General features: G+C 41.1%; 1 protein-coding gene across 2 annotated transcripts in view; it reads left to right on the forward strand.

Annotated features, from left to right (window-relative positions):
* Positions 1 to 26,448, forward strand: part of MYLK (myosin light chain kinase) — a 182,890-nt gene that overhangs the window by 37,522 nt on the left and 118,920 nt on the right. For both annotated transcript variants that reach the window (XM_054575200.1, XM_054575201.1), the window contains exons 2-5: positions 291 to 498; positions 22,509 to 22,554; positions 23,451 to 23,616; positions 24,789 to 24,954. In XM_054575200.1, the coding sequence (XP_054431175.1) occupies positions 291 to 498; positions 22,509 to 22,554; positions 23,451 to 23,616; positions 24,789 to 24,954 (586 nt within the window). The remainder of the gene's footprint in view (positions 1 to 290; positions 499 to 22,508; positions 22,555 to 23,450; positions 23,617 to 24,788; positions 24,955 to 26,448) is intronic.

Consider the following 26,448-nt stretch of genomic DNA (forward strand, 5'->3'; position numbering starts at 1 on the left):
CTCCTGTGGCTGATCCTAATATGCAGCCAGACTCAAGAGTCACTTGTGAAGTGGGCTCTGGAGCCAGGGTGCCTGACTCTGGTACTTTCTACCTTCAAGACATTGGAAAATCCACCCAAACTCTCTGGGCCTGTTTCCTCATTTCGAAGGCCAAGATGAAAATAGTATCTGTTTCAAGGGTTGTTATGATGATTAAATGAGTTAACACACGTAAAGGACTCAGAACAGTACCTGGCAGACGGGAAATACTCCTTAAATATAATCTCTCACCCTTCTTCTTTTTCTTAAAGGTCCGGGGTTACCCAGAGCCCCGTGTGACGTGGCACAGAAATGGGCAACCCATCACCAGTGGAGGTCGCTTCCTGTTGGATTGTGGTATCCGCGGGAGTTTCAGCCTTGTGATTCAGGCCATCCGTGAGGAGGACATGGGAAAGTATACCTGTGAAGCTACCAATGGTAGTGGTGCCCGCCAGGTGACAGTGGAGCTGACAGTGGAAGGTGAGTCCCAGGAGGTGAGAGCCCTGGTGGGGACCATCTGCCTCACCAAGGCCTGCAGCTCCTGCTCCAGCCATATCCTGGAAGGAACCCACAGGAGAAGGCACATCCATCCCGGAACTCAGGACCTTTTTATTTTTTAAAATTTATAAATCATGTTTATTCTATTACAGTTGTCTCAATTTTTCCCCCTTTACCCCCCTCCACCCATCCTACCCCACTCCCACAATCAATTCCCACTCTGTTGTCCATGTCCATGGGCCATTCATACATGTTCTTTGTCTAGTCCCTTCTCCTTCTTTCCACCATTGTCCTCTTTCCCCCTCCCCTCTGGTCACTTTCAGTCTCCTCCATGTTTCCATGCCTGTGGTTTATTTTGTTCATTAGTGTATTTTGTTGAATAGAGTCCACTTATAGGTGAGATCCTATGGTATTTGTCTTTCATCAACTGGCTTATTTCACTTAGCATAATATTCTCCAGTTCCATCCATGCTGTGGCAAAAGGTAGGAGTTCCATCTCTCTCTCTCTCTCTCTCTTTCTTTCTTTCTTTCATGCAGATTGATTTTATTTTTTTAAATGTCAAAGTTAATTATAAAATATTAAAAAATTTAAAACCCTTATAAAGTCTCAGCAATTAAACCAACATGACACCAGCACAGAAATAATCAAGTAAATCAATTAAATATAATGAGCATTCTAGAGACAAATGTATATATCTGTCTAACAATGTAATATATACTTAAGTTGATATTTCAAATCAATGGGGAAAATTAGGCTTATTCAACCAATAAGGTGCATGGACCACTATTTCTTGAAATAAAACAAATATAGAGCCTTATTTCATGCATTATACAAGAAATATTCAAGTGAGTTAAAAATCAATATGTAGAATCTAAGGAATTTTAGGAGAAAATACAAAATAATATTTTTCTTACCCTGAAGTAAAATATTCAAACCCAGAAGCTATAAAGTAAAATATTGACAATATGGCTATATTAAACATTTAAGACTGTATAGTATTATACATATAAAAAAAGTTAAAGGACAAGTAATAGACTAGGAAAATATTTGCAACACATCTATAAAAGGGTTAATGCTTTGTTTTGATTTTTTGTTTGTTTTTTTTTTAAGGAAAAAAATTCTACAAACATTTAATCAAAAAATGGATAAAGAATACCAAAAAGTCATTGAAAGCTTTTTAAAAATAATAGAAATAGACAAGAAATGTACGAAAACAGGTTTAGTTTCAACAAATAATAAAGTAACAATTAAAATAACACATCATTGTCACAATCAGATTAATACATATTAAAAACTATTGGTAATATCAAGTATTGGCAACTGTGAAAGGAAGTGGGTATTCATAGATTCTTTTTCTTCATCTTCTTTCAGCAGTCCCTTTAGCATATCTTGCAATGCTGGTTTGGTGGACCTGTATTCTTTTAGCCTTCTTTTGTCTAGAAAACTCGTTATTTTGGCTTCATTTTAATTGAGAGCCTTGCTGGGTAGAGCAGTCTTGGTTGCAGGCCTTTGCTTTTCATGACTTGGAATATTTATTGCCAATCCCTTCTGGCTTACAGTGTTTCTGTTGAGAAGTCTGCTGCTAGCTGTATCAGGGCTCCTTTATATGTTACTACCTCCTTCTAACTTGCTGGCTTTAGGATTCTCTCTTTGTCTTTAATATTTGTCATGTTAATGATAATGTGTCTTGGAGTGGGCCTCATTGAGCTCCTCTGGAATGGGACACTCTGTGCTTCCTGGACTTGTGTGACTTTTTCTCTCCTCAAATGAGGGAAGTTTTCCATCACTACTTTTTCAAACAGGTTCTCTATCCCTTGCTTCTCTGCTTCTTCTGGAATCCCTATTATACCGATATTCCTACGTTTCAGGTTGTCCTGCACTTTCCTCAACGCCTCTTTGTGCTTTTTGAGTCTTTCTTCATTTTCTTGCTCTTTCTGGGAGCTTCTTTCTACCTCACCCTCCAGCTCGCTGATTCGATCCTCTGCTTCATCGAGCCTGCTTTTGATTCCTTCCACTGTGTTCTTCAATTCAGAAATTGTACTCTTCATTTCCTCTTGTCTCTTATTGATAGTTTCTATGTCCCTTTTCATGCTGATATAGTTTGCAGTAAGTTCCATGTAGTTTCCCTGTAGTTTTTGGTAATTCTCTCTGAGCTCACTGAGTTAATTGAGCTTCCTTAGAACCCTTGTTTTGAACTCAGTGTCTGACAGTTGACTTGCCTCTATTTCATTTAGTTCTCTTTCTGGAACTAAATGAAATAGAGGCAATCCTCTTTCTGGGGATTCCTCCTTTCCCTTCGATGAGGGGTGGAGGGTGTTGTTTCTTTGTCTTCCTATTATTTGTGAGACTCTTCTCTTTTGCTTCTGATTCTTAAATTGATCTGTCTTGATCTCCTGACTTTGTGGTGTGAACTTCCATGGTAGGAGACTGCTGTTTTTACTTTCTGGATCTGCCTCTGATGATATCAGATGTCATCCCTGTCTGATCATAGGCAATTTGTTTGAGACTTCCAGTAATCTACTGCTTGCGGCTGTTTCCTTCAACTGTTAATCTGGGGACCTTTTTAATCTAATGGGGAAAATGGTCCCTGTGAACAAGGGGGGCATCCCAGGAGACAGTGTTTGTCCAACTACATATGAGCTTGCTACCCTGCTCCAGCCTTCCCGTGGCTCTGCCTCACACTGAGACAGAGACCAGAACCCTTACAAAGCCCTGCCCAGTCTGGCCCCTGCCTGGCTTTTCAGACCATCACCTGCCACTCCTTGCCTGCTCTCTCCACAGTGGTCATGCTGGCCCTCTGCCCTCCCCAGAGCAAGGCCTCAGTGCCTTCACCCTGCAGTTCCTCTCTAAAGGAAGAGCTCTTTCTCTAGCCCTTCATTTGGCTTGCCCCTCACTAACCTCAGGTCTCTGCTCAGGTGTCCACTTCTTGCATACCCTTTCTGACCACCCCATCCCCAGGACTCTCTGTCTTCTTACTCTACCTGAATTTTTCTTCCAGTACTCACATTCTATTGTTTCCCCATCCCCCAGCACTGAATGGAAGCTCTGGGAGGTGAGGGACTTAATCTTGTTCACTGCTGTATGTCCAGCATTTAGCAAACCTCTGGCTCTCAATAGACGCTGAAATATTTAGAGAATGAATGAACAGTATTTATTATCATCATTATAAAGTAATATATGCCTGATACAGAAAATTTTGTAAAACTCAAAAAACTGTATGCGATGAACACACCAATGTGTTAACACTGATTATTTTGTCTTTTTCCCCCCTTTACACTTAAAAAAATTCTATTCACTTTAAAACTTCCAGGAACAAAACACCTGACCATAAGTTAAGCTGTTTCTTTTGCTGCTAGTTCATCCCCCACATGCCGAAGCGACTTCGCTTTGAGGACATTTCCAGCTCAGGCTGTTGGCTGATGCTTAAAGACCTGAAATCTGGAAGGACTTGGGGGTTTGTCAGACCCCTAGAAGTATGACAAGGCTCTCTTGACCCTTCCAGGCCTTTTTAATGGCTTATAAATGAGAGGGTCAGGCTCATTTTCCCCTCTCTCAGAAGACAATCCTCCTAGCCTGGGTTTCAGGGGACACTGTTTGTGAGGATCAAGGTAGCCAGGGAAGATTCCAGAAGGTGGCAAGGGGAACCTGGGCCAATGTTTTTCCAGTTTACCTATATCATAGATGGACAGATTGTTTCACAGAACAGAATATGCATAGTTTGGATAGTTTCCCCAAATTCTTCAACTGAGTGACTTGTTCCTTTTAATGATTTTCAAGTGCCTGTGGACTAGGCCATTCCAGATGGAAAGTGGCCCCAGTCAGTCTCTGAATTGCCCTCATCTCAGCCAATTCTGGTGTTGTTCTTTCCCCTACATTGTTCACTTTTCAATGTCGAAACTTTGAGTTGAAGCCCACAAATAAGAATTATTGTATTAGTCAACTTGGGCTGCTAGAACAGACTGCATGGCTTAAATAACAGAAATTAATTTTTCACAGTTCTGGGGTCTGGAAGTCCAAGATCAAGGTCTAATTGGGTTTAGTTTCTGGTGAAGACTCTCTTTCTGGTTTGTGGATAGCAGCCTTTTTGCTGTGCTGTGTCCTCATGTGGCAAAGAGAGAGAGAGAGAGATCTCCTGGGTCCCCTCCTCTTCCTATAAAGGCACCAGCCCATTGGATTAGGGCCTGACCTTATGACTTCACTGAACATTTATCATCATCTCACAAGCACTGTCTTCAAATACAGTCATGGGAGTGGGGTTAGGGGGTTAGGGCTTTAATGTGGATTTGGGTGAGGAAACAAAAATTCAGCCTATAACACCAGTTTTTACCAATCAGGTGTGTGACTTTAAACCTGTGGACCCCTGCCAATCACTGTCAATTTCTTCTTTCTTTCACTATTGCTAGTCATATTTTCCTTGCCTGCTTGCTTTGCTGGTTAGGTTCCACTGATAGGTAAGGTCATATAGTATTTCTCTTTCACCACCTGGCTTATTCTGCTTAGCATAATGCTCTCCAGTTCCAGCCATGCTGTCCCTAAGGGTAGTAGCTCCTTCTTTCTTTCTGCTGTGTAGCATTCCATTGTGTAAATGTACCATAGATTTTTGATCCACTCATTTACTGATGGGCACTTGGGTTGCTTCCAGCACTTGGCTATTGTCAGTTGTGCTGCTATGAAGATTGGGGTGCATAGGTTCTTTTGAATTGGTGTTTCGGGATTCTTAAGGTATAATCCCAGCAGTGGAATCACTGGGTCAAAAGGCAGTTCCATTTTTAGCTTTCTGAGTAAATTCCACATAGTTTTCCACAGTAGTTGCAGCAGTCTGCATTCCCTCCAACAGTGTACTAGGGTTCCCTTTTCTCCACAGCCTAACCAACACTTGTTTGTTGATTTGTTTATGATGGCCATTCAGACAGGTGTGAAGTGATATCTCATTGTGGTTTTAATTTGCATTTCTCTGATGGCTAGTGATGCTGAGCATCCTTTCATATATCTCTGGGCCCTGTGTATGTCCTCCTTGGAGAAGTGTCTGTTCAGGTTCTTTGCCCATTTTTTAATTGGATTGTTTGTTTTCTTGGAGTGGAGACGTGTAAGTTCTTTATATATTTTGGAGATCAAACCCCTGTCTGAGGTTCACTGGCAAATATATTTTCCCATACAATTGGCTCCCTTTTCATTTTGTTGATTTGTCTTTAGCCATGCAGAAGTTTCTTATTTTGATGAAGTCCCAGTTGTTTATTCTTTCCTTTATGTCCCTTGCTCTAGGGGACATATCAGTGAAAATATTGCTACATGGGATATCTGAGAGTTTCCTGCCTATGTTCTCCTTTAGGATTTTTATGGTGTCATTACTTACATTTAAGGCTTTTATCCATCTTGAGTTTTTTTGTGTGTATGATGTAAGTTGGTGGTCGAACTTCAATTTTTTGCATGTAGCTCTCCAGCTCTCCCAACATCATTTGTTGAAGAGGCTATTTTTACTCCATTTTATGCTTCTTTCCCCTTTGTCAAATATTAATTGACCATGGAGACATGGTTTTATTTCTGGGCTCTCTATTCTGTTCCATTGATCTGTGTCTGTTCTTATGCCAGTACCAGACTGTTTTGATTACAGTGGCCATATAATATATTTTGATGTCAGGTATTGTGATCCCTCCTCCTTGGTTTTTCTTTCTCAGAACTGCTGCAGCTATTTGGGATCATATATGGTTCCATATACATTTTTGAAATGTTTGTTCTATATCTGTGAAATATGTCATTGGTATTTTTCAAATTAATTAATTTATTTTTTCAAAAACATTTGTCTCTGCCTTCCCTCCACCACTTTCCCCTGCCCCCCTCCCCCATCTCCCTCCCTCAATCTTTCCCCACTTTGGCTTTGTCCATGAGTCCTTGCTATATGTTCCCTGACTTACCCCTTCCTTTCCTTTTCCCCCACCCACTCCTCCCTCCAATAGGGATTTAGTTGAATCTATAAATTGTTTTGAGTAGTATGGATATTTTGAGGATGTTAATTCTTCCAATCCATAAACACAGTATATGCTTCCATTTATTTATGTTTTCCTTAATTTATTTCTTCAGCATTTTATAGTTTTCTTTGTACAGGTCTTTTACATCCCTGGTTAAGTTTATTCCTAGGTACTGTATTTTTCCTGTTGTTATAGCAAATGGGATTTTTTTTTCCTGATTTCTACTTCTGATATTTTATTTTTGGTGTACAAAAATGCCTCAATTTCTGAATATTGACTTTTTATCCTGCTGTTTTACCAAACTCACTTATTTATTCAAGTAAGTTTTTGGTGGAGTCTATGGGGTTTTCTATGTACACTATCATGTCATCTGCAAACAATGGCAATTTTACTCTCTCCTTTCCAATCTGGATGCCTTTTTTTCTTTTTCTTGTCTGATCTCTGTGGCCAGAACTTCCAATACTTTGTTGAATAGAAGTGGTGAAAGTGGACCTCCTTGTCTGGTTCCCGATCTTAGTGGGGAAGCTTTTAGTTTTTGCCCATTGAGTATGAGGTTGGCTATAGGTTTTTCATATATAGCCTTTATTATGTGGAGGTATGCCTCCTTTATTCCCACTTTGCTGAGTGTTTTTATCATAAATGGGTGCTGTACCTTATCAAATGCTGCTTCTGCATCTATTGATATGATCATGTGATCTTTGTCTTTCCTTTTGTTTATGTGATGTATAACATTTATTGATTTGCAAGTATTGAACCATCCTTGCATCCCTGGGATGAATCGCATCTGATCATGATGCTGTGTACTCAATACCCAGGCCTGCTCAATGCTGGGGTGGGGCCAAGCCTCCTGGGGGCGGGGCCCCTCTGTCCTTTCACACTGCTGCTGCTCAGGAGCATGGTTCACCTAAGCAAGATGTCAGCCATGGAACAGGGGGTGAGTCAACACTGGGACCCTGCCGGCCACACTCTCAGCCCTCTTCCAAAAGCCTCCTTCCCTAGTCTCTCAGGCAACTCAAGCCCACTCTACTCTCACCTCTGCCAGAGCCCAAGGAAAGTGGCTGCCACTACAGATTTATGCACTGGCCATTTAAATGGCTTTTTGCATCTCCAGCCGCCCATGTCTGGTAGAGAGCAACCCCACCGCTTTTTGCAACTGGCTTGTTGTCTGTGTGCTTTTTGGGCTCTGGTGCTATAGGCTGGAGATCCCTGCTTATGGTGTAGACCCCACTATTCTCAGGGGGGTCCAACTGGCCGTTTCAATATTCCTCTGGCACTGCTGCCCAGGCACCCACCTTCTCAAGCTTCTACTGCACTCCTTACCAGTTAGGTTGTGCTAAAGCTAATTCCACTCTCTGTACGAGGTTTTAAGGCTCTTCTCTCGCTATTGTTCAATTGTTTGTTCTAGGTGATTTCTCCACAATTTGGTTGTAATTCCAGATTCGTCCTGGGAGGAGGTCAGTGTGACTTCCACTCACTCTTCCACCATCTTGAATCTCCTAGCTCTACAAATTTCTAATCATTTGGAACCTTATTTTCTTTTCTGTTAGCTGGAGCTCATGGTTGCCCCATGGTGCTGTGTAAGGATCAGTGCAGCACTGGCCCAGGATATGTGCCCAGTAATTGGCGGTCTTGTAATACTTGAATCTGTTGTTAACGTCCTGAGAACTATGTACAGAGGGAAATTCTTGCATGGAGAGTAGAGGAGCAATGGCTCTGTCATTAAGGTACTTGTCCTCTTGGAGGATATCGCATGTCTTGGCCCTGGTTATCAAATTGGAAATCAGATGAGGGGAGTGCTCTGTCTGAGCAAGAGTGGCAGGGTTTCCCTCTGCCAGAGACTGAGAGCTGGAGATGCAAATGGCCATTTAAAGGGCCAACACATAAATTTTTACATGCAGATACTTACCCTGGGCTCTGGCAAAGGTGGGGGCAGAGAGGACTAGAGACACTTGAGGAGATACTGGGGATGGTGGTTTTTGGGGAGAAAACTGAGAGAGCAGTCACCAGGGCCCCAGTGCTGAATCATCCCCCATACTGCAGGAGCCATATTGCTGAGGCAGAGCACTCTCCTCTGAGCAACAGCATCCTGAGGAGAAATAATGGCCTTGCCCCTAGGAGGGACTCGCCACAACATGTAGCGCTTAAGCCTGACTGCTAGGTGTAGAGTTACTAGATTAACTGAGGGTGTCAGCCACAGACAGTAGATCCCTGGAAGTCTGGAACAGGCTGCCTAAAGCCAGCTGGTGTCACCATCTGACATCACCAGAGACAGATCCAGAAATAGAAAACAGTGCACATACACAATAGCAGATAAGACATGGTTAGTGGAGAGACCTTCAGTTAGCCAGCTGGAGGGCAGGAGCCACCAAAGAATGACCCCAAAACAATCAAAACCCAATTACATCCAGAAAGCCAACATAGACAGTATAAAGGGCACCTCAAAAGCATCAAGTCCAGGAGATCAAGGAGACTGCACCACTGAATCCCACAGATCTCCTACTATAGAAGTTCACAAGACAAAGACAGAGCGTAAAAGTAGATCTTGTTTCTTGAGAAGTGGAAACAAACAAGAAGAGTCTCCCCTAAAATGGGAAGACAAAAAAACAATCCCCAATAAAAGAAAAGAGGAATCCCCAGAAAGAGTGCTAAATGAAATAGAGGTAAGTAACCTATCAGACAATGAGTTCAAAATGATAGTTACAAGGAAGCTCAATGACCTTAGTGAGAATTACAAAGAACTACAGGGAAGCTACAAGGAACTTCGAACTACATCAGCATGAAAAAAAACATAGAAACTAAGATCTAGGAAGATCTTAGGAATACCATAGAAATAAGATCTAGGAAGAGATGAAGAATACAGTTTCTGAATTGAAGAACAAAATAGAAGAAATTAAAAGCAGGCTAGATGAAGAAGATGATCAAATCAGCAAGCTGAAGGACAAGGTAGGAAAAAATTCCTAGACCGAGCAAGAAAAGGAAAAAAAAGATTCAAAAAGGGATTAAAGTAGCTGCAGGACAACAGGAAATGTAATAATATCCTTATATAGGAATACCAGGAGGAAAAGAGGAACAAAGGAGAGAAATTCTGTTTGAAAAAGGGATGACAGAAAACTTCCCTAACTTGATGAGAGAAAGTCACACAAGTCCAGGAAGCACTGAGGGTCCCAATCAAGAAGAACTCAGGGAAGCCCATGCCAAGACACATCATAATTAAAATGACATAATTCAAAGACAAAGAAAGATTCTTAAAGGTAGCAAGGGAGAAACAGGAAGTAACATGCAGGGGCGCTCCGATAAGGCTAATAGCTGACTTCTCAACAGAAACACTACAAGCCAGAAGGGAATGGAATGAAATATTCCAAGTAATGAAAAGCTAAGGCCTGCAACCAAGACTACTCTATACAGCAAGACTCTCATTTAAAAATGGAAGGCAAAATAAGGAGTTTCTCAGAAAAGAAAGCTAAAAGAATATGCCTCCACCAAACCAACATTGCAAGACATTCTAAAGGGACTACCATAAGGAGATGAAGAAAAAGAGTGAGAGAGAGAGGAACACAGATACAAAGGGGGAAAATGACAATGAATATGTACCATCAATAATAACTTTAAATGTAAATGGATTAAATGCTCCAATCAAAAGACATAAGGTAGCTGAATGGATAAGAAAACATGACATGCACATATGCTGCCTTCAAGAAACCCACCTCAGAACAAAGGACTTACACAAACTGAAAGTTAGGATTGGAAGAAATATTCCAAGCAAATGGAAATGAATTTTAAAAAAATTTAAGATTTCATTACTTGTATCAGACAAAATAGATTTCAAAACAAAGCCATAAAAAGAGACACAGAAGGGACACTTCATAATACTCAAAGGGAGAATCCATCAAGAAGATATAAACATTGTAAACCTATATGCACCCAACATAGGAGCACCCAAATATATAAAGAAAATCTTGGAGGACTTCAAGAAAGATATAGGCAGTAATATACTAATAGTAGGGGATTTTAACAACCCATTGTCAACAATAGATCTTCCAAACAAAACATCAACAAGGATATTGTGGAACTGAATGACGCATTAGATCAAATGTACTTGACTGACATATATAGAACCTTTCATCCCCAAGAAGCAAAGTACACATTCTTTTCAAATGCACATGGAACATTTTCAAAGACAGGCCACATGATAGACCACAAAACAAGCCTCAACAAATTCAGGAAAATCGAAATCATAACAAGAATTTTCTCAGGCTACAATAGCTTGAAACTAGAAACCAATCTCAAGGGAAAACTGAAAAACATTCAAATTCATGGAGACTGAATAGCACACTATGAAACAGTGAATAGGTCAATAATGAGATCAAAGAAGAAATCAAAAAGTTTCTGGAAGCAAATGAAAATGAACACACAATAGTCCAAAACCTATGGGACACAGCGAAGGCAGTCCTGAGAGGGAAGTTCATAGCAATACAGGCCTACCTAAAAAAGATAGAAACATTTCAAATAAATGACCTAACTCTCCAGCTTCAAGATCTGGAGAAACAACAACAAAGAAAGCCCAGAGTGAGTAGAAGAAAGGAAATAATCAAGATCAGAGCAGAATTGAATGACAGAGATTAAAAGAACAATTCAAAGGATCAACAAATCCAGGAGCTGGTCTTTGAAAAGATAAACAAAATTAATAAACCTTTAAGCAGACTCATCAAGAAAAAAAAGGGAGAATACTCAAATAAAATCAGAAACAAAAGAGGTGAAATCACAACCCACACCACAGAAATAGAGAGGGTTGTAAGAAATTTCTATGAACAACTACATGCCAGAAATTTGAAAACCTGGGTGAAATGGACAAATTTCTAGAAACATAAACCTACAAAACTGAAACAGTAAGAAGCAGAAACCCTAAATAGACTGATAAAAGCTAGTGAAATTGAAGCAGTAATCAAAAACCTCCCAGCACACAAAAGCCCTGGACCACATGGTTTCACAGGAGAATTTTACAAAACATTTAAGGAAGAGCTGACCCCTATCTTTCTCAAACTATTCCAAAAAATCCAAGATGAAGGAAGACTCCCAAACTCTTTTTATGAGGCCAGCATAGTCCTAATCCCCAAACCAGTTAACACACAACAAAGAAATAAAACTGCAGACCAATATCACTGATAAACATAAATGTTAAAGTCCTCAACAAAATATTGGCAAATCACATCCAGCAATACATTAAAAAGATCATCCACCATGAACAAGTGGGATTCATCCCACGGATGCAAGGATGGTTCGATATTCACAAATCAATAAACATAATACATCACATAAAAGGAAAGACAGAAATTATACAATCATATCAATAGATGCTAAGAAAGCATTTGATAAAGTATAGCACCCACTTATGATTTAAAAAAAAAACCACGCTCAGCAGAGTGGAAGTAGAGGGAGCATATCTCAACATAATAAAGGCCCTATGTGAGAAACCTACAGCCAACATCATACTCAAAAGGCAAGAACTGAAAGCTTTCCCCCTAAGATCAGGCACAAGAAAAGGTTGTCTGCTTTCACCACTTCTATTTAACATAGTATTGGAAGTTCTAGCCACAATAATCAGACAAGAAAAAGAAATGAAAGGCATCCAGGTTGGAAAGGAGGAAGTAAAACTGCCATTGTATGCAGATGACATGATAGTGTACATAAAAAACCCTATAGACTTCACCAAAAAACTACTTGGCCTAATAAGTGAATTTGGCAAAAGAGCCTGTTACAAAGACAATATTCAGAAATTGAAGGCATTTTTGCACATCAATAATGAAATATCAGAAACAGAAGTTAGGGGGGAAAGTCCCATTCAGTATAGCAACAAGAAAAATAAAGTACCGAGGAATACACCTAACCGTGGAGGTAAAAGACCTGCTCTCAGAAAACTACAGAACACTAAAGAAAGAAATTAAAGAAGACAGAAATAAATGGAAGCATATACCATGTTCATGGATTGGAAGAATTAACATCATTAAAATGACCTTACTACCCAAAGCAATTTATAGATTAAATGCAATCTCTATTAAAATACCAATGACATATTTCACAGATGTACAACAAATAATTCAAAAATTTATATGGAACCATAAATGACCATGAATAGCCTCAGCAATTTTGAGAAAGAAGAACAAAGGAGGAGACAACACTGCCTGGCATCGAACTATGTTACAAGGCCACTGTAATCAAAACAGTCTGGTGCTGGCATAAGAACAGACATATAGATCAATGGAACAGAATAAAAGCCCAGAAATAAACCTATGTTTCTTTGGTTAATTAATATTCTACAAAGGGGGCAGGAGCATAAAATGGAAGAAAAATAGCCTCTCCAACAAATGGTGTTGGGCGATCTGGACAGGTACATGCAAAAAATGAACTAGACCACCAACTTATACTATACACTGGAATAAACTCAAGATGGATACCAGACTTAAATATAAGTCATGACACCATAAAAGGCCCAGAGGAGAACATAGGCAGAAAAATCTCAGATATTCCACACAGCAATATTTTCACTGATATGTCGTCTAGAGCAAGGGATAAAAAGGAAAGAATAAACAAATGGGACTACATCAAGTTAAAAAGCTTCTGCACAGCTAAAGAAAACATCAGCAAAATTAAAAGGGAGCCAACCATATGAGAAAATATATTTGCCAATGATACCTCGGACAAGGGTTTGATCTGCAAAATATACAAAGAACTCACACAACTCCACACCAGGAAGACAGACAATCCAATTAAAAAATGGGTAAAGGACCTGAACAGACACTTCTCCAAGGAGGACATACAGAGGGCCCATAGGCATATGAAAGGATGTTCAACATCACTATCCATCAAAGAGATGCACATTAAAACTTCAATAAGATAACAGCTTACACCGGTCAAAATGGCCATCATAAACAAATCAACAAACATGTGTTGGCGAGATTGTGGTGAGAAGGGAACCCTGGCACACTTTTGGTGGGAATGCAGACTCGTGCAGCCACTGTGGAAAACAATATGAAATTTCCTGAAAAAAAAAAACAACTAAAGATGGAACTGCCTTTTCATCTAGTGATCACACTGCTGGGGTTTATACTCTAAGAATCCCAAAACACCAATTCAAAAGAACCTATGCACCCCAATGCTCATAGCAGCGTTATTTACAATAGTCAAGTGCTTGAAACAGCCTAAATGCCCATCAGTAAATGAGTGGATTAAAAAACAATGGTACATTTACACAGTGGAATACTACACAGCAAAAAGAAAGGAAGAAGTCCCATCGTTTGCAACAACATGGGTGGAACTCGACAGTATTATGCTAAGTGAAATAAGCGAGGATGTGAAAGACAAATACCATGTGATCTCACCTATAAATGGAACTTAATCAACAGAACAAACAGCAAGCAAAATGGAACCAGAGACATGGAAATAAAGAACAAACTGATAGTGGCCAGAGGGGAGGGGAGAGGAGGATAATGAGGGAAGAGCAGAAGGGTCAAGTCAGGGAACATGTATATAAAGGACCCATGGATAAGGACCATGGTGGGGTGGGGTAGGATTGAATGTGGGAGAGGGCGGGTAGGCAGGGCAGAGGAGAGCAAAGGAGGAGAAAGGGGAACAATTGTAACTGAAGAACAATAAAATATTTTTTAAATAAAAAAAATTAAAATTAAAGAGTCCCCGTTTGGATACAAATTAGTACATGGTTACCCTAGCCATGATTGACATGTCTGGTGCACCAAGCAGTCAGTGAAGCTTTAAAGGTGGTGCTGAGAAGGAAAGAATTATTCTAGGGGAAGAGGAGTAGGAAGAGCTGTCGTTTCAGAGGAAGTAAGTAAAGTTTATTTTCATTTCTGAAAAATAAATTCCGAGGCATTAACTGCTCTGCATATGAATAAATAATATTTTAATTTTAGATTAAATAATATTTTAAAAGAAAAACTTTAACAATGATGAATATATATTTGCTGGGGAGTAGATGTGGCTAGGAGCTTCCTCCTCTTGGGGAATTTTCTTTGAAATAAATAAATAGGATGGGCAAAACCTGTTTCCTTCCCTTTTTCTGGATCTAGCCTTGGCCGTTACTGCTTCTTCTCTCTCTATTAGGCACCCTATCCTTCATGCAAATTCTTCCTCCTCTGTCTCTATGCCAGTGGAGTTCTTTCCCTAGCTTCCACCCCCCTAGGTGACAGGTTTTGGCTGCCCACTTTTGTTCCTGCCAAAAAACAAAGACAGGTTCCCTCTTCCTAGAGTGTCTCCTGGGAGTAGAGAGTGACTCCTTCCCTCCATGGCTCTCTTCACTGCTCCATTCCTCTCTGTCTTGGGCATGGGAGGTAGAGCAGTTCAGACAGGGTCCCTGCATTCTTGGAGTTGACTTTCTACTGAGAAAGAGACACTATAAATAAGTAACAAATACAACATTTTTAGTAGGCTTAAGTGCTCCCTGACCATGCATGAGAGAGAGGGCCATGTGACAGTCCACCTAGAATGTGACACCAGAAAATAGAGCTACCCCATGTTGTGGGATTTAAGGGAGAAGGGTAAGCCTAGGAATTTAGGGTTAGTTGGGGCAAGAGAGCTGAGATGTTTATCCATCATATCTCAGTCTGTCATTACTCGAGGGCTTGCTTCTTCCTGAGACATTAACTCTCCATCCCTCTGGCTGGCCCTGACTATGACCCAAGTCTTCTTCTAAGACCAGAAATAAAGCCCCATACAAAAAGTTGTGGGGTGTTTTTTTTTTTTTTTTTGTAGCCATAGTTAGGAACGAGAAACAGCAAGAGAGTTGTCAGGGCCAGAGCAGAGTGAACGTGGGGTGGGGATACATCTGGAGAGGCAGGTAACTTGGGACCATATTAGGCCTTTAGACTTGGTGATAGAGAGCCATTGGATGGTATCAAGAAGGAAAATGACATCATTTGATTTAGGCAAAGAAGCTCACCCAAGTGGAAGAGGTTGCCATTGGTCTTCTGCCTATAAGCATCGATGTCCTAGAAATTGACTGAGAAACAGTTGTTTCCATGCAGAAAACATTTCCCAAATCCAAACCAGAGGAATTAGCATACTGGATTTTTTCATGACATATTAGCCTACAAAATGATAGAAAAGAGCTCACTTCTGCCCCTCTCCTCCCTTTTGTCGTTTGGGGGTTTGTGCCTTTGTCCCAGAAAGATAAATTTTCCTTTGCTCTTCTCTCTACCACACCACTGGCTCTGTGGGCTGCCAAGAGCTGTAGTCGTGGCTTTGCCTTTTAGTTGACCCTGTTCAAAACAAGGCCTGGGCTCACGCTCTCTTCCTGGGGCTGGCCTCCTGCCCATCTCCTCCCCTCAAGCATACTTCCTCCCCACCCTCCACCCTGCCCCTCAGGACTGCAGATTCTGCTCTTTTCACCCCCACAAGGCCACTGTCCTGTAATCCAAGCTCCCTGACCATGTGAGAGAGAAAGAGTCAGGTGGCAAGCCACCTGGAATGTGGTGGCAGAAAGGAGAGTGATCCCAAGGAGAATAGTGGCCCTGGTGACCCAGCTATACTGGCACCATGGGCACCATCATTCTTGAGTAATTTTGAAATCATAGGAAATGCTCCTGTGCCATCTTTATTGACACTACCTTTATGTCTGGGACAGATTTCTAGGATCCCTTTTATTTTCACATTGGATTGGATTGATGACATTATGTATTTTGAGCCCATGTCTATTTATATTGGCTGAGTTTTAAATTATTGTGTTCCTCAGGAATGTCTCTTGTGATTCTCCTTTTTGTTCTTATATTTCTTTCATACTATCTTCTATCTAAATTTCCTGAAGTCTTTCTTAAAGACTTCAAACTGTTTTCCTTTATATTATTTATAAACTCCTTTTAATCTATGACACTCCTTCATGACCCTTCTTTTTTTAGGGGTATATGCCCTTTTTTTTTAATTCAGTCAGAATCTTGAAAATACTCAGAGTGTTTTGTCCTTTTCTGTCTCATCAAAATTAACAATATAAATGCAGTAGAGATGACAATCATTCTTTTTGCCCCACTAGTGTCTGCTGTGGTGTATTTGTGTGTCAAGACTGCCCTGATGGAAGCCTCACTTACTCGTTATCCTGAAGAGTTAGGCAACAAATTATTGTGCTTGGTCTCATTCTATTCTTGAAAGATGACTCCCAATTTCCTTTACTTGACTCCCTTTCCTCCTCTCTTTTCACCTTCCACTTTGCCTTATCTCTTTTTCCCTGCATAATGTGCACCAGCACCCCTTGCTGACCCTACTTTGAATTCTATCATTTTATTTCCATCTTTTCTTTCCACCTTTTATTCCTCCACCCCTTTCTCCCATCTTCACCCTGGCCATTTCTCAGTTGCTCATAGTTCTAGCCTCTTCTTCATTCATCAGATTTTATTGAATATATTAACTTTGTTCTGGGACCAAAGTACAAGACTTGATGATTGCCCTAAGGGGACAGACTTTCTTGACCTCGTATTTTATTATTATATTGCAATGAAAATTCAACATCATGATGTACCTACAAGGCACTACTTTGTGTGGTACTGTGTAGGAGACACAATAATCTGTCAGGTCCTTTCTACAGAAACCTGTTTGGTCAGATAAGACCTAGACACAAAAGCTAAGTAAAAACACAGCTCCAGTCATGATGCAACTTTGGTTTATTTGACAAACAGTTGGCACATCAGCTCTTGTAAACTCAGAAGAGAACGAGACCTCTGGAGGCTGAAGTGGTCTGTAATGTCTTCATGGGAAAGAAGGGACTTGGGCTAGTCCTGAAAGAATGAGTCTAGTTTGAATGGCAGATTGTGATTCAGATGATGGGGATAGGAGGAAAGTGGAGAGAATTAGGGCCTGGGGTGGAGGGTGTTTGAGTAGACACACAGAAGTAGAAAGGAGTGGGGAATAAAGCTGAAGGGCAGAGCAGCAGGCTATAGAAGGGCTGGAGCATGAGACTGGGCAGTTTTTAGAGTCATATCCATTTCAGAGTATGAATGGACTGGATTCTGCCCATGAATGGTTGTTTTTCTACTTCCATCCTGCTTGTAGCTCTCTGGATGAAATGCTCCCCTTAGCCACAGCCACAGGGGCATGCTGTGTAGTTCCTTTTGCCCCATAAATTTTTTTTAACATTACCTTTATTTTTCTAAATGCCTGGGAGTGTATTACAGGTATTTTGATCACAGTTTTTTGTGTGTGTTTTTGATACACCATCATTTTGCATGGTCCCCAACAAAAATGGGTTTCTTATTAATACAATGAATTTCTCCAGAACCATGCTTAAAATACCCTCCCATACACTGCACTTGCCCATTACAGGGTCTGAGCAGACACCTGTACAGCAGAAGGCAGCCAGATGACTCCACCACATCAGGCCTGCAGCGGGAGGGGTGCTCAAACTGCATGTAACTTTTTCTTTTTTTCCTTTCTGATAAGATGATGCAAAATCAGTCTTTATAACATAAGTGCGAAAGAAAATACCTGCCACCTGGCTTGGTGTGTTTGGGAATCACAATGGAAAGTGGCTCTAGGGAAGTGAGCTGGGGGGATGCACGGAACCTTGGCCTCTAAAAGAAATTATTTTCTATGTGCAGACCACCTAAATTTCTCCTTAGAGTAATTATTTAAGACAGTGGAGTGATTATTGGGCACAGTTTATTGAACTGTCCCCCAAGACAGAACTTGGTATCACTATTCCTTTGAACTCATTGGAGGGGATATATGATTGCCTTATCCATGAATGACCAGAAAATAGTTTGTCTTCTTAGTGGTGGATATTTAATTTCAACCCCCCTGAGGAAGAATTGATTCTTTTTTTATTTTATTTTTCATTTATGGCTTCTATTCAATATTATTTTGTATTAGTTTCAAGTGTACAGCATAGTGGTTAGGCAATTATATACTCTACAAAGTGTTCTCCCCAATATTGCCAGTACCCACCTGGCATCATGCATACTTATTATAATATTATTGACAATATGCTCTATACTTGATGACTATTTTGTAACTACCAATTTGTATTCCTTAATTCCTTCACCTTTTTCACCTGGTTCCCCAACCCCTCTCCCCTAAGAATTGATTCTTTAATGCATCGATTTCCTGGAACCCAAAACAGAATTTCTGAAATGTCTGCTTAGCACCCTGGAATGACCGTTTGGTGTGTATGAATGGACATGCTTGTTATTGAGCATCGCAGCATGAGACTAATGGACATGTGTACGTTCCAGCAAGAGTAGACTGCAACAGTGAACTCCAAAGCTCCCTGCTGGAGTAGACACTGTAGAATGAATAGTTTGAATAGGATGAGGCCCTGTTTATACAGTGACAGACAGCCCCTGTTAGGAACTCATTAACATTTACAGCTAGGACTGGTCACACCAGGGAGACACAGCTGAAACCTTGACAAGTGGCAACCCATATCTCCTTAGGAAGGAGCACAGCCAGGCCACCCCCATCATCCTCAAGTGCTCCCTGCCCTTCCCCAGTCACATGCCAAACCCTGCTATGCAGTTCTCATTTGTCCCCACTGCCACCATCCTGGTCCAGGCTGCCATCATCCTTTGTCCTGTTGAGCAAATTCACAGCTGTTCTCCTCAATTCTTCTCATACCCTACTCTAATCTCCACATCGCTGTTTAAAATACCTTTTTAAAAAAATCAGATAGGCTTTGATTACTCCCTCTCTTCCTGTTCTCCAGTGATCTGCAGTTGAAAACTCACAACCTTCAACAGGCCCAGCCACAAGGCGTCCCCTCTCCCAGCTTTGAAGCACTTTGCCTCTCTCTTACGGATCAGATTTCATTCTAGCTTTCATTCTGCACATCAGTGTACCCACTGAAGCTCTGGTCAATGCCCTACTTATGATAGGGACTGAATCAGTGTTTTAGTATAGATGGGGTCTCAAAGGTCCCATGTCACAAAACAGAAAATTGTTTTGACACTGCACTTACAGTCTTTTTTTTAAAATTTTCTCTACTTCAGTGGTTTATAACTTGTCTTGCTAAGTCATCCTCTTTTAAGTTTATTTCAGTCTTTCTTTTTTATATAATGTCTGCTCTGTTATTTATCTTAACAGTACTTTCCTTTTTATTATACAATTTGTCTTGTCTTTTTTCTCTCTGTATCGAGATATAATTGATGGATAACATCGCTAACACTACTTTTTATTCTTTTTATTTTTTTAGGTGTCTGCCTGTATAGCTGTGCTCTCTCATTTTCCTGTACCACTTGTACAGTACATGTTTTGATCATTCACTTTGAAATCCAAATATGCATATCAGTCAGTTAAAATACCTGGACAATTTCCTTATGTCTTCTAATGTGCATGAGCATTTGCATCTTGAAATAGTCATTCTTGAACATTTACTTATTGAAATACATATTATTATAATTTACTTTCCTTTTATTTATCCTTTATTTTAGGTAGGGCTTTACATTTACTTTCTTTCTGAAGTTATATATGTGAGTGGTTAATGGCAAACTTCAATTCAGGATGGCCCAGGGGACATTGCTAAATATCTGTTATAAAAAGTGACCATTTGGTCTAATAAAGTAGAGAACCACTATTTTAAGTAATCCTTAAAATCCACTTTGAATTTGCCTTCTAGTAAGGTGACTGCTCCCTGGTTTGCCTGGAATGGTCTTGGTTTAATCCTATTGTCCTGGAAGAATTATTAATTATGTTTCTTCCCTCTTTGGATGATAGACTTATAGAAGGATTTCTCCTCACCATCTTGATCATGTTATTCCCCTTTTCTGCAGCTTTCTCACTGAAACCTTTTATAACCTTTTATAACCTTTGACAAAAAGTGCTGGGTTCTTCCACTGTTCAACTTTCACTGCTAAAAGTTTCCAGCATTCTGTTTTATTTGTCCTTGAAAAAAATTAAAGATAACTGATGAAATTCTTTTGGTGCCTCGGCCTTTTTAAAAATTTTTCCTCATTAACTCGATCCTGTCTTCACCAATTCTCTGCACTTTTCTATTTTTGGCACCTCTACCTTAATCCCCTTTCCACTTATTTTTCTACATAACCTTACTGTTCTGCCAGATTTTCATGCTTTCACAAAATTAATTTTGCCTTATCTGACAATTTGCAACTTCAAATTTTTGCCTCTAAATAGACTCAGTGGTTTTTGCCCAGAGTCTCTTTTTGTTTTGATGTAAACTCTGGTGTTAACTCACATAAAAATAAGCATTCCTTAAATCCATTTTTAGCTGAATACTTTATGCATTACCTTTGGATCATACCATAAACTGCCCTTTCTTTGATATGGAAGTACCTCTCAAAGGCATTGTTTTGCTATTTTTTAAGGAACTGCCATATTTTTGCTTTATTTTATTTTTTAATGAATACAGGAATTTTAGCCATTGGATTAAGATGTTTAGTGCCCTGGCCAGTGTGGCTCAGTTGGTCAGAGTGTTGTTCCATAAACTGAAGGGTAATGGGTTTGATTCTGGATCAGGACACATGCCTGGGTTTCAGGTTTGGTCCCCGTTCTAAGCATGTATGGGAGGCAACTGATCTCTCTCTCTCTCTCTCTCTTTCTCTCTGGAATTAAAAAAAAAATTGTTTAGCTACCAAGAGTTTTAAAGATGCTTAATCTAATATTTTTCATTTTGGTAAAATACATATAACTTAAAATTTACCATTTCAACCATTTTAAAGTGTACAATTTGGTAGCGTTAAGTACATCCACTAGGTTGTGCAACCACCACTACTATCTAGTTTCAGGACTTTTTAACCCCCAAAGATACCCCGTACACACTGCACAGTCAGTCCTCACCCCTACCCGCCAGCTCATGACAGCCACTAATCTGCTCTCTGTCTCTATGGATTTGCCTCTTCTGAACATTTCATATAAATGGAATTATACAAAAACCCACATAATGGAATGAAAACTATACACAGCTCACTAAATAGTTATGTTAACCAGAATGCATATATAGTAATTGCCAATCCATATGGAACCACATTTAAATGTAAGGCTGGTGTTTGTTATTAACCCTTTTTCATTAAGGTTCTTGTGAAACCATAGACCAGATATGGCTGAAGGAAATACTCAGCCATGATCTTCAACTTCCATTCCTATGCATTCTTATAGACAGAATCAGATAGAATGTAAGGGAATTTACCCTTTCCCACTAAACACCCTGCAGTCTCACCTTGTGGCTGCCTGCTGATATCGGGGAATGACATCTGCCCTTTCCATGTGAGCCTCAGGCAGGGTTTCATAAACATTTTCAACTTGTGACAAAGAAAACAACTTCCAGGCTGATCACCATCTCAAAAATGCCTTCCCCTCCCCCTCCCTATTCCTCAAAAACACTCCGCCACTTTATGATCACTTTGTGATCACATTATGAATTGTCCCTCCCTGCAGTAGCAGCTGGATAAAAGGTGCTGACCCCAGCTGCCTCACTGCGTTTGCTGTTTAACTGCAGACTCCACAGTAGCTCATCTCCAATCACTTGCTTTGTTCCAGCAGGATGGGTATTGCTATATTTGCTGTGTCTTAAGTGGAAACATGGAGTATTGATTGTATCCAACATGACCAGATGTGATGAGAGAGGTGCAAGTGCCTCTCCCTCCCTCCCTCCCCTCAACTGAGTCATTTTCTGGAGAGGTTGAAGGTCACCATGGTCAATCCCCAAAGTGGAAGTTCCAGTGGCACATCACAGCCCAGCAGAGTGGTTGAGTGTTCTAGAACAGGCAGACCCAGAGACATTCCTGCACTGTTCCTGGCCCTGTGGCTTAAGTGGGCGGCTTCTTTGAATCTCATTTTTCATATCTATTTAAAAAATAGAACAGATCATGTATACCAGCCACCTTAAATTATTACAGGAAATCATGTGATGATGTATGTAAGGTGCCCGCTGCAGTGCCTAATCCATACAGGCTCACTTCTTCTATTGTTATGTCATTATTATTCCACCCACCCATGTTGACTCTCTGACTCACTCTTTGCTCCAAGTTGGGTGGCTCAGACCCAAGTCTTCAAGCCTCTTTCTTGTTTCCTACTTGCAGGGGGCTTTGAGAAGAAGCATGTTCAGCCTGTCTCCAAAACTATGGGGTAAGTTCTAGGATGTTCAAGCCAGGGTAAGGACTGGATTGGCTTTTCCTGCAGACTTGACAGAACAGGTCTAGGGAGCAAATCTTGGGCATCCTGGGTTATGATAACTAAAGCAGGAGCCTATTGGGATATGATGGGTCATTCACAAAGTGCCTCCTGTTAAGGAAGGGGGCTATATGGCCACATGGTCTGCAGGCCTGTCTAACAATCAAGGCAATGGTTGAAAGACTTAAATAAGTAGACTTGGAAGAGGCCATCAGTATGTGAAACTCCTTACGGAAAGTGAACCTATATTGGTAATGATAAGTAACAGTAGTTGCTATAACAAACCGACCCCCTAACCGTAATGACCTAACACAGGGAAAGTTTATTTCTTACTCAAGCAAAGTCAATTCAGATATTCTTGAAAATGTGGAGAACGTTCCCATTATTTTTCAGGGATCCAGGTTCTTGACTTCTTGTGGCTCCATCATCTCCTAGTGCTTGGAGCCTCTGCCACACCCTCTGCATCTAGCCAGAAGAGTGGGCAAGAGAGAGTGTGGAGAATCTCACGGGAGGTTTTATGGGTCCAGTCTAGAAGTGGCATACAGCTCTTCTGCCCATAGTCTGTTGACCAAAACATGGGCTTTTGGCCAGAACCAGTAGAATTCAGGTATATCCCATTTCAAGGGAGTCTAGTAAATGGAATCTAGCTGCATGACTCTGAGGTAAAAGAAACAGGTTTTGGGACCACAGATTTTTCCAGAGAGTGTACCAAAAGTGTGTTTGAGGTATAGAGTTGGGAAGGCTGCCCTTTACTGGTTCCTGGCCCCAGCTTCAGTGGTTGGAGGGGGTCAGAGATAAGATCTGAATGACTGCAGTTTCTGGGGCTGGATTCTCTCCTCATTTCTTTCCAGGGACAGATTCATGTCCCCTGCAGCAGAGACCCGTCCCAGCATCTGGGGAGAGTGCCCACCAAAGTTTGCTACCAAGCTGGGCCGTGCAGTGGTCAAAGAAGGACAGATGGGACGATTCTCCTGCAAGATCACTGGCCGGCCCCAACCACAGGTCACTTGGCTCAAGGTGAGGTTTTGTCTGCTGCAACTCCAGCCAGGCCTGGGGATCCTGAAAGTTTAGGGTTAGACCCTTGGTCTAGTGGGAGTGTCTTTTTAATTAGTCCTGTCGGTTTCATCCATAGTAGTTCTCTGTAGGTTTCATCGCCATGCTTGTTCTTGCCCCTATTTGCACGCTCTCCCTCTGTTACTCAGTCCACAATGTCCTATAATCCACACACTCACAAAACAGCACCAGACTTCTGAGGCAACGCAGACCTGACCATCACCAGAGACTGGAATTTGAAATCATGGGACTATGTTTTAAGACACAGCTCCCTGGTTCACAAAGCATGTGACACTGGGCAAGTCATTTGATCTCTTAGAACCCTGGTGTCCTGATCTGTGAGGCAGAGCTATCCCACCTCCCTCAAAATACTCCATGTGAAAGTGCTTTATAAATTTTTCAGGTCTGGGTGTCATGAAGGCAGAGATGGAAGAGGAGGTGTTGGAAGCGAAAGCAAAGGCAGCAGGGGCAAGGGAGGAATGTTGGCTGTTAAACAGGGCAAGGAGGGGCTTCAGGGAAAATTTGGGGTCAGGCCAGGGAAAACAAATTTTCTGCAGATGGAACCCCTGGCTTAAAATGAGTGATGGGACATGTATTACTATTTCCTAATCCTCTTAAACTGACCCTGGGAAAAGAATAAAAGGAACAAGAAGGCAAAGGAGAGCTAAAATGAAGAGTGTAGGATTTCCCACCTCAAATTAGGGCCCCTTTGAAAAAGGTTGCATAGGTCTGCTCTAAGCTCAACCAGACACTACACTGTATACATAGACCTTGAGTCAGGGCAATGGGGCTGTTCAAAGACTGCTCTTGTACAGCAGGGAGAATACAGTCAGTCATATAGTAATAACTGCATATGGTATTAGGTGGATACCAGGCTTAACAGGTGATGACTTTGTAAGGCATATAAATGTCTAATCAGTATGTTGTATACCTGAAACTAATTTAATAGTGTATGTCAACTGTAACTTAATTTTTTTAAATTAGTCTGTTTTCTAAGCATGTTGACAGAGCCCAGAACAGAGGGCTCTGCTGCCCATGCCTTGTGTCTTGTCTCACTAGGATTGGCTGGAGGTAGGAGGACAGGGCCAATAGGTGAGCAGGTTTCTCTGACCAAGCTACCCTATTGCCATCCATAGGGAGATGTTCCCCTGAAGCCAAGTGCCCGTGTGTCTATGTCTGAGAAGAATGGGATGCAAGTTCTGGAAATCCACAAGGTCAGCCAAGATGATGTGGGAGTGTACACATGCATGGTGGTGAATGGTTCAGGGAAGGCCTCCATGTCAGCGGAGCTTTCCATACAAGGTAGGGACTGGCGGCGGGGCTAGTGCATGCAGTCTTTTCCTGGTGTCCGTACCCTCCTAGCTTTTCATTATGTGCCTGTGTGTTACATGTGTCCTGTTTATATGCCCATATGTTCCCCAGAGGCAGGGTCTTGAACCAGCAGGAAGGAAGTGGGAGAGCAGCACAGACATGGCCACGGAGAAAGATGCTTCCCTTGTGCACACACCTTCCACCCCACACCTGTGTCCTCAGTCTTTTATTGCTCAGACTCCTTTTCTATATCTTTAAATGCCAATTGGACGAGTGGACGTTGCTGATGTCTTGCTGTCACCCCAAATGTAACCTGCCTAAAATTTAACTTATCACCCACTCTTAATTCTATCCTTCAAATCAGGTGTTCCCTCAACTTAACTCTTTCTACCCTAGGATCCTCCTTTCCTTCTCCCCCAGACTGGACATTCCAGCCTCACATTCCACCCCTGCCGCTTCTGTGCTGTAGTTATCAGCCCCTGTCAGTTCTTCCTTTAAAGTATCTTTGAATATGTCTCCTATATTCCACTTGGTTCTATCAAGTCCAGCCTGAGAATGTCAGAGTGTGTGGAACAGGAACCTGAGCAAGGTGGAATAGGAATTTGGTGGGTCAAGGAGGTAAATGGCCTTCACTTCTCCTCCTCCTTTCTTACCTCCTTTCTTCTGTGATTTTTCTTTTCCACATTTTCATCCTTCCTCAGATGCTCTTCCTTCTTACTCTCTTTACCATCTTTGGCCCAAGCATTTTTCACAACCCACACAAAGAAATGTATTCTACATTGCAACCCAAGACATACATCTGTATATAAATATATTTAACTGAAACAATCCTGAGCTGTACTATGTATAGTACATGTTGGTATTTTTCCATTCTCCATCACCTGGTCTTGGCTGAAGACTTTGACTTCACAACACATTACAGGGTCAGGACCTGCGTTAGGCATGGAGAGTAGGGTTTTAGTCACTTCCCTTACCTGTGGTGGCATTGAGCGAGTTAAAGGCCTGTTCCTTTCTGAAGTACTTAATGACAAAATGCTATGTTATCTGGGATTTGTTTTAAAACACTCCCAGAAAAAGCTCCACAAGACAAAACAAACGAGTAGATAAGAGTGGCAAAATATTGTTATTTCCTTCATCTGGGTGCTGGCTTTCAGGGTTTGATACACCCTTCTGTCTGCTATTGTATACTTTGAAAATTTCTATAATATAATTTAAAAAATAATGTGGCTGGAAAAAATATTACTTTATTTGAGAAACTGAATAAAAATACACTTTCCCTTAACATTTTGTGGCCAGTATTTGTCAAAAATGATCATTTGGGGGTTTTGGTTTTTGAGAGCCAGGAGTAAGTTTGGGTGAATTGTTTGGGTTTGAAATCTTCCACATGTGTTTGTTTTTGTTTGTCCCCCTATTGGGTCTGGTTCCCCACTGTGGCCTACAGGACAGGACAGGGCCCTGCTGCAGGTACAGCAGCCAGGCAGCAGT

This window comes from Pteronotus mesoamericanus, unplaced genomic scaffold (assembly GCF_021234165.1).
Source record: "Pteronotus mesoamericanus isolate MK-2021 breed Mesoamerican mustached bat unplaced genomic scaffold, CSHL_Meso_final contig_27, whole genome shotgun sequence".
Lineage (NCBI taxonomy): Eukaryota > Metazoa > Chordata > Mammalia > Chiroptera > Mormoopidae > Pteronotus > Pteronotus mesoamericanus.